A 12,827-nucleotide genomic window follows, 5' to 3' on the forward strand; every position below is an offset into this window, starting at 1 on the left:
CGTTTTCCAATGCTGATCTGAATGGCACAATAGATTTCTTCGAAAGGTCTCGATTTCTGTCGAGTACTGTACATTGCGAAGCTTTGCTCTGATGATTAACGTAATTTGGCTTCATAATTATATGCGATATATTTTATGGAGTACTATACTTTAGATTATCTTACCAGTAACTAGAAATCCCTTCCAGACCGCCTCGCCGTACGCAGGGCTGACTACTTTGCTACGGGCAGAATCAAGTCACAGAAAGACGGCCAAGGAGCCAATGAGGAAGTAGTTAAAACACCTACTTTTGAAATGGGCATTTAATGGCAAATTAATAGAAAAAAATCAGGGTAAAGTTCAACTAAAACTAGGCTCTGATGCGCAAAACTTCAAAGGGGAACTATCTTTTTGAATTGCATACTTTCAGGCGCTGCATATTCAAGACACAAACCAGCGACTTTCCTTCGACGGTTCTGACACAGAAAGGCCTCATACAAATAGTGATACGAAAAACAAGTATCTTAAAACAACAAAAATGTTATTTAGCCTCAGTTTTGGCTTAATTGCGAACAATTATACTACTCTTTCTTCCAGCTGGCTTAAAACCCTCGAGAGGTCTGTTACTGGCATCTTTGAATTAGTGTTCCGGTATCTGGATAAACAGTCCTGCATACGGGGTGACGATCTTAAAATGATTTGATATCAGTCCATTACCATTGGAAATGCAGGTTGCCTATTGCAGTTATGCCACATAATGCCTGTTGCAGTTTTGCCACATAATGTTGATTATTAAATTATTTTGGGACATAGTGTCTACACATTCAACAACTTTTTCTTCTTCTTTGACTTTACAAGATCTTGGTCTACCATTACTGCCTTCCATGACTTGGATCCTAGGATCCGGATGGGCTACGATACCCGATCCTACCTTGTGAAGACCGGCACCGCTATCCTCTCGAGCACCAGACTAAGGACATGCGGCCACCAGTTGCTGGTCCTATATTAGGTTTTAAAGATGAGGATTACCTTTAGCGTATGCTCATGCCGGCGGAGTTAGTTAGGAATCTTTGGAATCTCGATTTACAAGGCATACCGTGGAAATACCTAACAGAGACAAACCAGGCATGCCTTAGTAAGTGTAGAATGCAGGGTTAATATTAATTTTGTAGTTGACTATTTTAAAAGACCAAAACCGATCATTTATTCGGATATGTGGATAACTACTGCTGCGTACGGTGGTTCCTTGGACTAGCTCTTACTACCAAACCACCGGATTGTTTTCAATCGTGTTGCATTATCGTTTTATAATGTTAGAGATTAGCATTCAATGACGTAAAAACCAAGCATAAATATTCAATGTACGAAAAAAAGGGTAATTTATATAAAATTACAAATGTTGCAATTAAACCGCCACGTTGAACTCACGTGGACGTAGAAAATCGCCTTCATTCGCTGTTCGAATTCCGATTCAACATTCGTTTCCGAAAACCGTTACAACTCTCCTTATTCGTCACTAGAAAGTTATAAGCCATCTCTACGAATAAGATCTATTTACAATAAACAGCACTAACAAAAGGCCCGCTTCAAATACAAAGTAACCATATGTGGCAACGCTTACCAGCTGATTGCATTCAAAAAGTTACCGTTTTCGAAAACCCGATGTTCGATTTTCGCGTTCGAAACTCACAAACCCGAACTTTGGCGATCCACTTCGGGTGCGGTACCGTTTACACCGTGCTACTTCAGTGCTTGAACTCTTTCCACAGATTTTCTTCACCAGAACTAGAACAAGAGAGAGAGAGAGTGCGAAACAAAATTGCATTCGCAGCAAGAGGCTATTTTTTCGGGTGTGAAATCTTGGTGCCGTGCGTGATATTCACAAATTCCCCAGTGACACTGTGTTCGTGGTCGTTACGGTGCAGTGGCAGCAGCAGCAGCTAGCAGAGGCACGGAATAGCAAAAACAAAACGGTACCCAACAACCAATTGTGTTTGAGTGTGTGGTAGTGTGTGATGAAACACGGCTGCTGCTGGCCGTACTGTGCCCGAGAGTGTGTGTGAGTAAGCTGCTGTGACTAGCTACCCTACGTGCGTGCCCGTGCGGGTTGTGTGTAGTGGTGTAGCACGGGAACGTTTCTGGGTTTCTGTTTTATTTGTCGTTTTCGTCGTTGCGTTTTTTCGACTTTGCAGTGTGGTGATACACGGATCGTTCGAACCTGCGTGAATCTGTTCGATTTTGCTGCTGCTGCTGCTACCTACTTCGCGTGCTTCGATCGCTCCAAATCATCTACCCCATCGTCGTCGTCGTCGTCGTCGTGTGGTGCTGCGCCTTGGTGCGCGCTGGTAGTGCCCGTAAGGTTACAAACGTGTGTGCTGTTACGTTTGTTGCTTTATTTGCGTTTTTGCTTTGGCCGTGTGTGCTTACCGTTGCTGGATGGGCAGGCGGTAGAGGAGTACGGCACACGAGGTTTTGGGGGGAGAAAAAATCACAAGTGATTCCACACTCTCTCGCAGCTGTGGTGCAGTAGTGTGGGCTGGCCGTGACCAGACAGCAGCAGGCACACACGATCCGAACCCGAAGCGTATATTGGAAAATTCAAGTGAAAAAGCGTGTGTGTGTGTGTGTGGTGGTGTGTGCGACTGTGTGCGGGGGGTGGTTTCGTGTAGAAGAAGAAGTTTTTTTTCTCCCCTTCACGACGGTTCCCCACGATTCGGAACCACATCTCATCATCACAACCCCAAATCGAATACGAGTGAATCGAGCAAATATCTGCCGCCAGCAATAGCGAGGAATCCGTTGCCAGTGTAGCTCCACTTCCGCGAGTTTCGAAGTGTGTCAATCAAGTGTGTCGCGCTAGGAAGGAGGGAATCTTGCGTTGTCCCGTCTCCTGCTTCTCTTCGACCACCGTCCTTTCGGGGGGGGCGAGCGAGTAGAGTGTGTGGGGCCAAGTTCGTACGCGAGCGGCTACGTAAACAGATCATCAACCTGAGTGGGCAACGGCAGCAGCACTAAAGCCCGCGTTGTGTGTAGTTCGTGCGTGAAGGTCTTTCGCTGTCGTCGACGTTGCTGTTGTCGTTGTTGTTGCCCCGGAAGTGAGAATGGATTCCGATGACGAAAGCTTCGAGGAGCACGACTCGGGCAATGTGTCCAGCGGCGATGACGACTTTGCGATGGACGTGGACATCAACAATCCGCGCGACCGTGGCCAGGAAACGGACGAGTACCCGTACGATGTGCTGACGACCGACGAAATCGTTCAGCATATGGTCGACTGCATCAAGGACGTGAACACGGTCGTGGAGGTGAGTTGAAGTGCTCCCCAAGCGGGAAGCAAATTTTTGCAGCTTTCCTTCCTCGGAGTGCTGGGGATTGGCACAGAAGAGGTCGGAAGAACGTCGGGAAGCTGCGTTGCGTTGTGGCTTCTGGAGGAAAAGCAATGGAAAATTCGAGGTCATTGTGCGAGACACGAGGGTCGGAGGAGGGAAAACATTGTTCTACATTCTACCGAAGCGCGCGCTTCTGTCCTTTGCAAACTTGGGCTGTTGGTGGCGCTGCTGCTGCTCGGTGACATATTTGTTCCCTTTTTCCTTGCTTTTCACACCGCACACTGTTGTGTGGTGTGGTGCTCTTTGTTTTGGCTTCACGGAGAACTGTCAATTGTTGTTTCTGAAGGTGTATCTAGGTCATTGTGCTATACGCCTTTGCACACATTTACATCTTCGTCCACCCCTCCCCCAATGCCCGTGGAAAATCATTTGCATTTTTTCGGCCATCCCCAACGAGAGCTGCTATCCGTCCGACGCGGGGTTGAGCAATTTTTCTGCCTACTTGATTCATCACGGGCATGTGAGTGACGTTCATTTTCCGCCGTTGTTACCCGATATTAATTGCGTTACGATTTTTCTGCACCACCACAACGCTGCGCCAGGTCTGGGAGGCTAGCCCCGTTGGTTTTACGCCCCACCAGCCGTATTTGCGTATCACTTTTTCTTCTTCTTGGTAGTGGCTGGCTGGCTGGCTGGCTGGCTCTGGATTGCTCGACAGTGCGTCGTGTGTGCGTGTTGTGCATGGTTTGGGCGGTGTGTGCGTGAGCTCCGTCCGTCTGACTGACACGGTCAAGGTGTTTGTAAACGAGGGTATACCCGAACTGTCAAACTTGTATTGTTTGTTGTGATCCATCATCTGGTGGAAAAGTTCAAAACTGGAAGTCTTTCTTTTATGTTTCATAGAACTGCTTTTCTCTTTTTTAATGCTAAGAGCTTAACATACTTGTCTTGTCTTTTGCCTGCCCCTACAGATCCCTGCCACCATCACCCGAATTCTGTTGAACCATTTCAAATGGGACAAGGAAAAGCTAATGGAGCGGTTCTACGACGGTGATCAAGATAAGCTATTTAAGGATGCGCACGTTATCAACCCGTTCCGTAAGCCGAGTTTAGCACTCAAGCCAAAGGTATGTGCCAAACCAGCTCTTGTGTACACACCTGTCCATTAGTCACATTCTTAATCTTACTCCTCTCTCGTCTTTCTCCATTGCAGATCAAAAAGTCCAGAACGGAGGATTGTGAAATATGCTACTCAACGTTCCCTCCCAGTGTAAGCGGCGTGTGTTTTTTGTTTGCTTGTTTGTTTCTTTGTTTCGTCGTAGCTTGATCATCCCACCTTACCACACATGATGCTCCGAACATTCGTGTCACCCCCGTTTGCCAGAGATCACACATTGACATTGGCCTTTGAAAGTGAATCTTTTTCTCCTTTTAGAGGGATGCATGTGTATGGTATGGCCGTTGTTGTTGCGTCGTTCGCTCTGTTGGTTATTTTCAACCAAACACACCACCGTTGTAATAGGTGTACACAGTCTTCTGCTTCTGTGATCGGTGCACGGGGCGGGTTAAAATTAAAACGTTCATTATTTTGCCAACGGTTTTTCCGGATACGTGATGTCGCCGCGGTGCTGCTGGTGCTCTATCAAAACAAAAACAGTGCCGAATGTAGCCAAAAGTCTGGTCGGTTGATGCGACGATGCTTCGATCATTTCTGGTGTGTGTGTCGCACAAGCACATGACACTGCTGTTTCGAGTGGCTTTCAAGGCCATTAAAGTTGCACTCGGCAAAGCAATGAAACTTGAAGCTTTTTTTGTTGTAACAAATTGTTTCATTTGATAAGGTATTTGGTTGAGCTTGATTGTGCTGTCTATTTTTTAAATGGCTTGAACGCAAGATGTGAAGGGAATGATGCAATAGTGTCGTAAGGGGAGGGTCGTTCAACTACTGCAGCTAATTCAATACCCGTGCGCAGGACTGACTACCGAGCTACGGGTCAAATCAGGTCTAGGAAGCAAGAAAAGGCAAGCAGGATCTTAAGAGTTTGTTGTAGCCAAAGAACAATAAGGAGATTATTGAAGTTGTCATGAAGCTTTTTTGCCAAGCAATTTTTAAAATCAGTTTTATAATTGATACTGGTTTAATTTTTGTTTACAGAGTCCGGGCCAAGCTGCTCCTATGCAAGCGCTTAGTTCGCGAGCCTTTACTAAGTTCGCTCTATTAATTCAGACACTTTTCAACAGATTTGGTCTTTCATATGTCCTCGTACTCCGCAGCGGGTTTCATAAGGAAGAAGACTACAAAATTACTCTTTTCAGTATAGATGTGACATCAATGATTACTTCTTTAGCGAGCAAAGGAATTATCCTTGATCCCCCGGCACCCTAATTAGCTAAATCTTTAAGAGGAGCTTCACCAAAGAGATGGATTGCATTGGAATTATAGGACGGCCACGAGTCATCTTCGATTGATTTCAAATAAAGGCCATTCAGCACTGCTTTTCAGTTGCTTTTGATAACAGTAAGAATGACTGCGTTGCGGTCCGGTGGCCAAGGCGACAGCAGCGCCTGTCCTCACACGGCAGGACCGGGGTTCAAATCCCATCCGGATCCTCGGTCTGATGGCCCGCCAGTCTTCACATGACAGCTCTGGGATTAAAATCCCAATCCAAACCGCGTCCCCGTACGTGGTAAAATAGAGTAACAGAAAGCGAGAAATGGTAGGCCGAGACCGCACGAGGTTTGAAAATCATCAAATACGATACAAAAAGCTCTCGCGTAGACCACTTTTTTTCCATATAGGTCATCCATGCTACAGATGTTTGTTCCACCGCTACCATGTTTTAAACTTTATTTAACACAAGCGAAATCACACGCCAACGGATTTTAAAATAAATTTTGTGTAAAATTTTCCCAATCTCCTCCACGGCAGATGATGACCGGTTTGGAATGTGGGCACCGTTTCTGTACGCAATGCTGGCAAGAGTACCTGACCACAAAGATCGTCGAGGAGGGGCTCGGCCAGTCGATAGCGTGCGCGGCACATGGATGTGATATTCTGGTCGATGATGTAACGGTAATGCGATTGGTGCAGGATTCGCGAGTCAGACTCAAATACCAGCACCTTATCACCAATAGTTTTGTCGAGGTAAGTGACTCCCAGCCCGTCGAGGCACATCAACACACACACACACACACACAGCACACTACTCTTAATCGCACACCGCAAAATTGTTTACTAAATCGATTGTTTTTAATGTCTATGACCTGGGTTTTTTCTCTCTCTCTCTCTCCGCATAGTGTAATCGGTTGTTACGGTGGTGTCCATCGGCCGACTGTACGTACGCGATCAGGGTGCAGTACGTCGATCCGCGACCGGTTGTCTGCAAGTGCAACCACGTGTTCTGCTTCGAGTGTGGCGAAAATTGGCACGATCCGGTACAGTGCAAGTTGCTGAAGAAATGGATCAAAAAGTGTGATGATGATTCGGAAACTTCCAACTGGATCGCCGCCAACACGAAGGAGTGTCCGAAGTGTAATGTAACAATAGAGAAGGACGGTGGCTGTAACCATATGGTGAGTTTAACAGGGGGTGGTCGATGAACGATGGGAGGATGCACTTTCACGAACGATTTCAACATTTAACACAGGTATGCAAAAATCAAAACTGTAAACATGACTTCTGCTGGGTATGTCTCGGATCTTGGGAACCGCACGGTTCGTCCTGGTACAACTGCAACCGATACGATGAGGATGAGGCGCGTGCGGCGCGTGACGCTCAGGAGAGGTTGCGTTCAACGTTGGCAAGGTTTGTAAACGGTTTATTGTCGGTGTCGGGACTGGTAGGAATAAGTAGAAATATGCCTGCCAATATTGGCGTAGTAGACTTGAACGGGGGGAACGGTCCGGATGGGATTTGAATCCCGGTCCTGCCTTATGAATACCGGCGCCGTTTGTCGCCTCGATAACCCCAAGGGTCAGAATTATTGTTGGTATATATTCAGACGACATTGTTCAGACGACGGACCGTTCCTTCATACGCATAGCTAGGGAACGGTCCAATTAAGCAATTAAGTCCCCTTAGATATACATTTCAGATCAAGGACTTTCGACTAGAATTTCACATTATTCTGCTTTCCCCCTCCTATTTACAGATATCTACATTACTACAATCGCTACATCAACCACATGCAGTCGCTTAAATTTGAACACAAGCTGTATGCGGCGGTAAAGGAAAAGATGGAAGAAATGCAGCAGCATAACATGTCCTGGATTGAGGTAATAGGACCATGGCGCGCCAACGCAACCCGATTTTACTGATCATGCGAACTTCCTTTTGCTCACCAATTGTTTGCAGGTCCAATTCCTGAAGAAAGCCGTAGACATTCTCTGCCAATGCCGCCAGACACTGATGTGCACTTACGTGTTTGCCTACTATCTGAAAAAGAACAACCAGTCGCAGATCTTCGAGGAGAATCAGAAAGATTTGGAAACGGCCACGGAAACGTTATCCGAGTACTTGGAGCGTGATATTACGTCGGAAAATTTGGCGGACATAAAACAGAAAGTACAGGACAAGTATAGGTAAGGTGGAACGTTTTAGCTCACTAGGCGCGAAATGGATTGTGTGTGTGTGATTAAAACCGCTCTCTTTATGCGCCCCTCCTTTCCAGATACTGCGAGAAGCGTCGGAAAGCGTTGCTGGACCACGTACACGAAGGCTATGAGAAGGATTGGTGGGAGTACACCATCAACTGATGCTGTTGTTGTGTGCAATGGGAGAGACAGAGAGAGAGAGAGCGAGAGTTGGCGAGTTTCTGATCTGATGAAGCGTTCGAATGCGCGCGCGAGGACAGCTTAGATATCGTGGTTTGGGTAGGTTGTGTTTGGTGATGTACCACAGCACGATACGATCGTAATGGCCGCACGCTTTTAGGCCACCCCGCGGCCAATTGTCCCCATAAATTTGGGAAAGCAACTGCGACCAACTTTAACTGCCCCCCCTTCACGCTCCCGGAGAAAGAAGCTACAAACAAAAACAAAAAAAAACCCCGAACAAGCCTTCTTCGCTCGTAAACAACAAATCCGCGGTGCTTGCTGTGAGGAACGCTGTGTTTAAATTATAGCCGATGAAGATTTGTATAGCCAAAGTAGGTTTTGTTATCTACCGCCCGGTCGTAGTAGAAAGATGCGAGAAAGCGCGTGCTGACGACAGTTTGCAGAAATTGCATCCGCCAGATTGACGACGACGACCACTGCTGCTGCTGCTGCTGCTACTGGCCCTGCTAGGTGTTTTAGTTAGCTCGATTGAGGCATTGAGAGAGAGAGAGAGGTTGAAGTGCATAAAAGGCAACAACAAACCCCCCACTATATCCACTGTTGTTTAGTCGTGTACTGCACACCAACACACGCGCGGACACGTAACTATGATAGGGACCCTCGGTAAGCGCCGCCCTAGGCTAGCTAGTTGTGCAAATGTATCGTGCGCAGTCTGGAGTGTTTTCGTTTTACCAAGAACAATACATCGTGGAACAAATATGAAATACTAAACCAAAAACTCACACACCGCCAGCATGAGTTTTGTTGCAGGTTTTGTTAAACTTTTGCCACGCACGCGCACGCAGGGCGGCGCAAGGATACAACGAGAGACACTGGCTGGCGCGCTCACTACTGCTGGCCTTTCCCTAGCGCGTTGTAACGTGTGTGTTTTGTCCCGGTTTTGCTGGAGTTATTTCCTTTTTAGTATTTGTTCGGGCGTCTGTACTTGTGCTTGTTGTGTGCTGTAGTGGTTGTAAACCAAAAAACGAAGCGACGAATTCTTCTCGACAATTTTGCTTGCCTTTTCTTTGTGTGTGTGTGCGTTGTTTTTTGTTTGTTTTGCTTTCTTTAGTTTATCATCGGCATAAGGTAGAAAAGTTAACCATTAAGTGAAGAAACCGCCACTGGTGAATCCCGCAACCCCTCTCTTCATAACATCCATCTTGCCATCCATCTGTTTTCCCGATCGCAAACAGAAACACACCGAGAACCTATTCGAACTTACTTTGCAGTAGTGTGGGAAAGCTTTGAAGTGTGATAATAATAAAACAAAGGATTCGGACGGTATAAATCGGTAATTTGGCATAAAGGGTTTTTGTTTTTGGTTGTTTTTCTTTTGCCTTTTTTTTTGCTCGATCCTTTGATGCGAGTCCATGCCTGCCAGAAGAACCAATCGATCGTGCGAGCGATCATTAGTCAGAGTCTTACGCTTTGCTACTAATCGTTTGAATGAGTTAGTGGGCTTGGAAGGCTCTTAGTTTGCTATACAGCATAGCTGTCGATTAATCTACTTATTCGTACGTTTGCCTATGTTAAACTGCTTTTTGTTTCATAATTTTGTTATTCGGCAATGGACGCAGGAAAGTGTCTCCTTAGGTTTGTTAAACATTTAGAAGAATTCTAGTGCTGAATCATCGGTAGATCGGCAAACCCTTTTTGATTGTGTGTGTGCGGACATGAGCGGTGGAGTGCTGGTTTATACCAAACTGTACATAGTGACCTCACTGTTGTCCCAAGGAGGTTAACCCGCACAGATGTGTAAAAATATATTTCAAACAAGATGATATATTAACAGAACCGTAAAAGTGGTGCAAGCAGGTTCTTCAATGCTAAACCTCTGTCGGCCGGAACGAACTCATAGAACAAGCAGTATATATATATGAACTTTGTTGACTATATTGGATGGGGCCGAAGAGACCGTTACGAGTGCGTGCATAGTATAAAACACACACAAGAGCCAGAAGCTAGCAGCATAGCAAAGCCGACAACACACAAGCAACAGAAAAGAGGACGAAAGCGTGGGCGCGCGTTTGTACTACTAGGTGGTGTGGTATGTGTATAGAGAGAGAGCGTCGGATTAACGATTAACACTTTGTGTTAGTGGAACCAAGCGAACTAAGCGACGGATTAGCAAAAACAAAAAAAAAAACAGAAGAGAAAAATACTAAAAACGAGAAGAAAACGTAAACATTAGCAGGAGTTTAAGAGAAAGAGTGATGAAAGAGAGAGAGAGAGAGAGAAAATATACATATATAGAAAGAGAGAGAGAGAGAGGGAGAGAGAGAGAGAGAGTGCTGGTGGAGAGAAGGCAAAAGCACACTCGCGCATTGGGAAGAAGAGAAAACTCGTGAATTTACATTAATAAAACCGCAAAAAGTGATCAAATATATTGCGATAAAGATAAAAAACAAAACAAAACAAAACAAAGCGAAACAATAAAAAACTAATAACAACACAATTGCAGTGCGCTTCCTTTATAGTAGTTTTGTATGAGAACCGGTGTCCATGGATGGAGTTTGGTTGGCCAATTGGGAGTGGATAACTGGATCGGATGTCCATAGTTTAAGGAAAGGTCGACGATATTGTTAAATGGGATAAGATAATGCTGGCAATTGCTTTCGCATCTGACGCTACCATGTTGGTGATAAACCCTTCGGATCGTGCTAACTGATCCTGGATGGAGTTCCCCAGTGTTGTAGAAGCGTCAGATTGAAGTGATCGATTCTCACAAAGCTTTCCTTCTTCAAACCCGTTGTATACAACTCAGAAAAGAGTGATCGTACCTGTTCAACGACGAAGGATGTCAACAAGATAGCGAACGCGCTGCTTCGAAAATGGCTTGCTCTGGTCCTAAGCTTGAGGATTCATCGACCAACTACGATAGGTACCGAGAAGACTTATTGTCCAGGGCTCAACGACCATAGACCGTTACCTGGCAACTGATTCGTTCGGTGATCAGACCCTACACTCTGTATATGATTTGCTCTGCCGAACATTTTATTAGCGCATTGATTTGGCCAGAATCTCTAAGCCTTTATCATCCTTGATGTGCAGAACACGTTTAACAATAAAAGCTTGATGTCCCACATGGCTAGGTCTTCAGACCTCTCTTGTGGAATCTAATAAGGTGTCGTTAAGACTGCACACTTATACACATCCACTACTGGTTGTCAGTGGCGGATCAGCCTAGGAGCGACAGGAGCGGCCGCTCGGGGCCTTATCGTTTAGGGGGGCCTCCTCGGTGAGGGAAATCCTGTTGTTTCCCTTTAATATTATAATTTGAGGGGTCTCAACCGCTATTCCGCTCGTGGGCTCCACTATGACCCATTACTGTTCAGTGTGCATGTACTAAAGAAATCGGTCAGGACAATGATGGCTTTCGCGAGTTCGCGTGTCTGTACGCGATCCTAAAGCAAACTCCGTTCGAGCGATGCTGCCAACCATATCCTGTCCTACCCGGAGAGCAGACCGATCGCAATGGACGAAGATCATAATGATCCCTTTATGTACCTGATACTTTATGGTCCGAATGTTCTTTTAATATATCCTTCTTATTTACTTTCCATCCCTATCCTTCAACCAAACCGTAATACTTTAGAAATAAAATCACTCTTACCCTGTCCGTCGTAGAAGAAAAAAACTTTCGCCTTTGTTAACTTCTTCAAATCCAACGTCACAGTTCCGCTAATTCGCGCAAATCACACAAAGTCATGTCTAAGTGTAGCTAATTTTAGCAAGGGTAGCAGTACGACTTTCATAAGGCCTAATAAGATGGGAGAACGATGGTAGAGGTGATAGAAGCCCCGGTCGTGACACGGCAGGAACGGGCTTCAAATCCCATCCGCGGACCGTCTCTCCATAGTGAGGGCTGTGACTATCCAACTGCGTGACGTCTGGAGAATAATCTGAGGATTATCGAGGATAATCTGAGACAATATGGGACCGGACATTTGAGAAGAGATTAAAAAAAGATCTGCCCTTAGAGCCTAAGAATCAGCAGATCAAAAGAGTATTTTGACACCATTGCGACGAGATGCAGGGCGCTATGTATCACTAATCTGGAACTCCGACGTCACAGTAATGCATCTATTTGCTACTCATCAGAAATTGTACCAGCTATAGTAAGAACTGGGTGAGTATCATAAGGCTGAAAAGCGATCAGTTGGTGCGACATGAGACTACACTAATAGCCACAAAGTGAATCCCAACAGCGCTTCTTTTCTTTTAGAATCTGGAAGTGGTCCACAAAGACTCGTGAAGATTTTAAGAGAATGATCTCCTCCTTCCTTGGCCTAGTGAACCTCTATGATCTGTTACAGAAGTTCTCTATATCTCTCCCAGTCTATCGCCATCGTCTGTCAAACCAATAAACCGTCCTCACTAACGGACTCCTCAACTTCATCACTTCATCTCAATGTGAGCCTACCACGCAATAGTGGCATCATCCTATCAATCATCCTCCAGCTGATAGAGTTCATCATTGTAGCGACTCCTCCTCACCGTCCCATGCTAGATTAGCTCCACAACCAGAAAGAAAAGACTTTAGAGAAATTAATTCCCTTTTTCGAAAATTCACAAAACACGGGAGGTGTGTGTGTGTGTGATTGCGACCCTGTTACACAGTGCATACACGAAAGAGACATAATCGCTCCGATTCCCAGCAGCATAATACAAAAAAGGGTTCGCTGTCTGTTTCGCCACACA

The 12,827-nt window shown here is 45.6% G+C and overlaps 1 protein-coding gene across 1 annotated transcript; it reads left to right on the forward strand.

Moving 5' to 3' along the window:
* Window positions 1-1,746: 1,746 nt before the first annotated feature.
* LOC118507227 (E3 ubiquitin-protein ligase ariadne-1) lies at window positions 1,747-10,388 on the forward strand. Its single transcript, XM_036045393.1, has 10 exons — window positions 1,747-2,038; window positions 2,172-3,284; window positions 4,280-4,435; window positions 4,522-4,578; window positions 6,238-6,453; window positions 6,606-6,881; window positions 6,956-7,113; window positions 7,460-7,583; window positions 7,663-7,889; window positions 7,979-10,388. The coding sequence occupies exons 2-10, from the start codon at window positions 3,081-3,083 to the stop codon at window positions 8,061-8,063; spliced, it is 1,503 nt and encodes a 500-aa protein (XP_035901286.1). The 5' UTR covers window positions 1,747-2,038; window positions 2,172-3,080; the 3' UTR covers window positions 8,064-10,388.
* The last annotated feature ends 2,439 nt before the right edge of the window (window positions 10,389-12,827 follow it).

Source organism: Anopheles stephensi, chromosome 2 (genome assembly GCF_013141755.1).
Source record: "Anopheles stephensi strain Indian chromosome 2, UCI_ANSTEP_V1.0, whole genome shotgun sequence".
NCBI lineage: Eukaryota > Metazoa > Arthropoda > Insecta > Diptera > Culicidae > Anopheles > Anopheles stephensi.

Bases quoted from the DNA above. Each gene is read 5' to 3' on its own strand.
- LOC118507227 (XM_036045393.1), top strand. From the start codon at position 3,081: ATGGATTCCGATGACGAAAGCTTCGAGGAGCACGACTCGGGCAATGTG. The intron at 3,285-4,279 runs GTGAGTTGAAGT...CTGCCCCTACAG, and splicing joins ACGTGAACACGGTCGTGGAG to ATCCCTGCCACCATCACCCG. The intron at 7,114-7,459 runs GTTTGTAAACGG...TCCTATTTACAG, and splicing joins TTGCGTTCAACGTTGGCAAG to ATATCTACATTACTACAATC.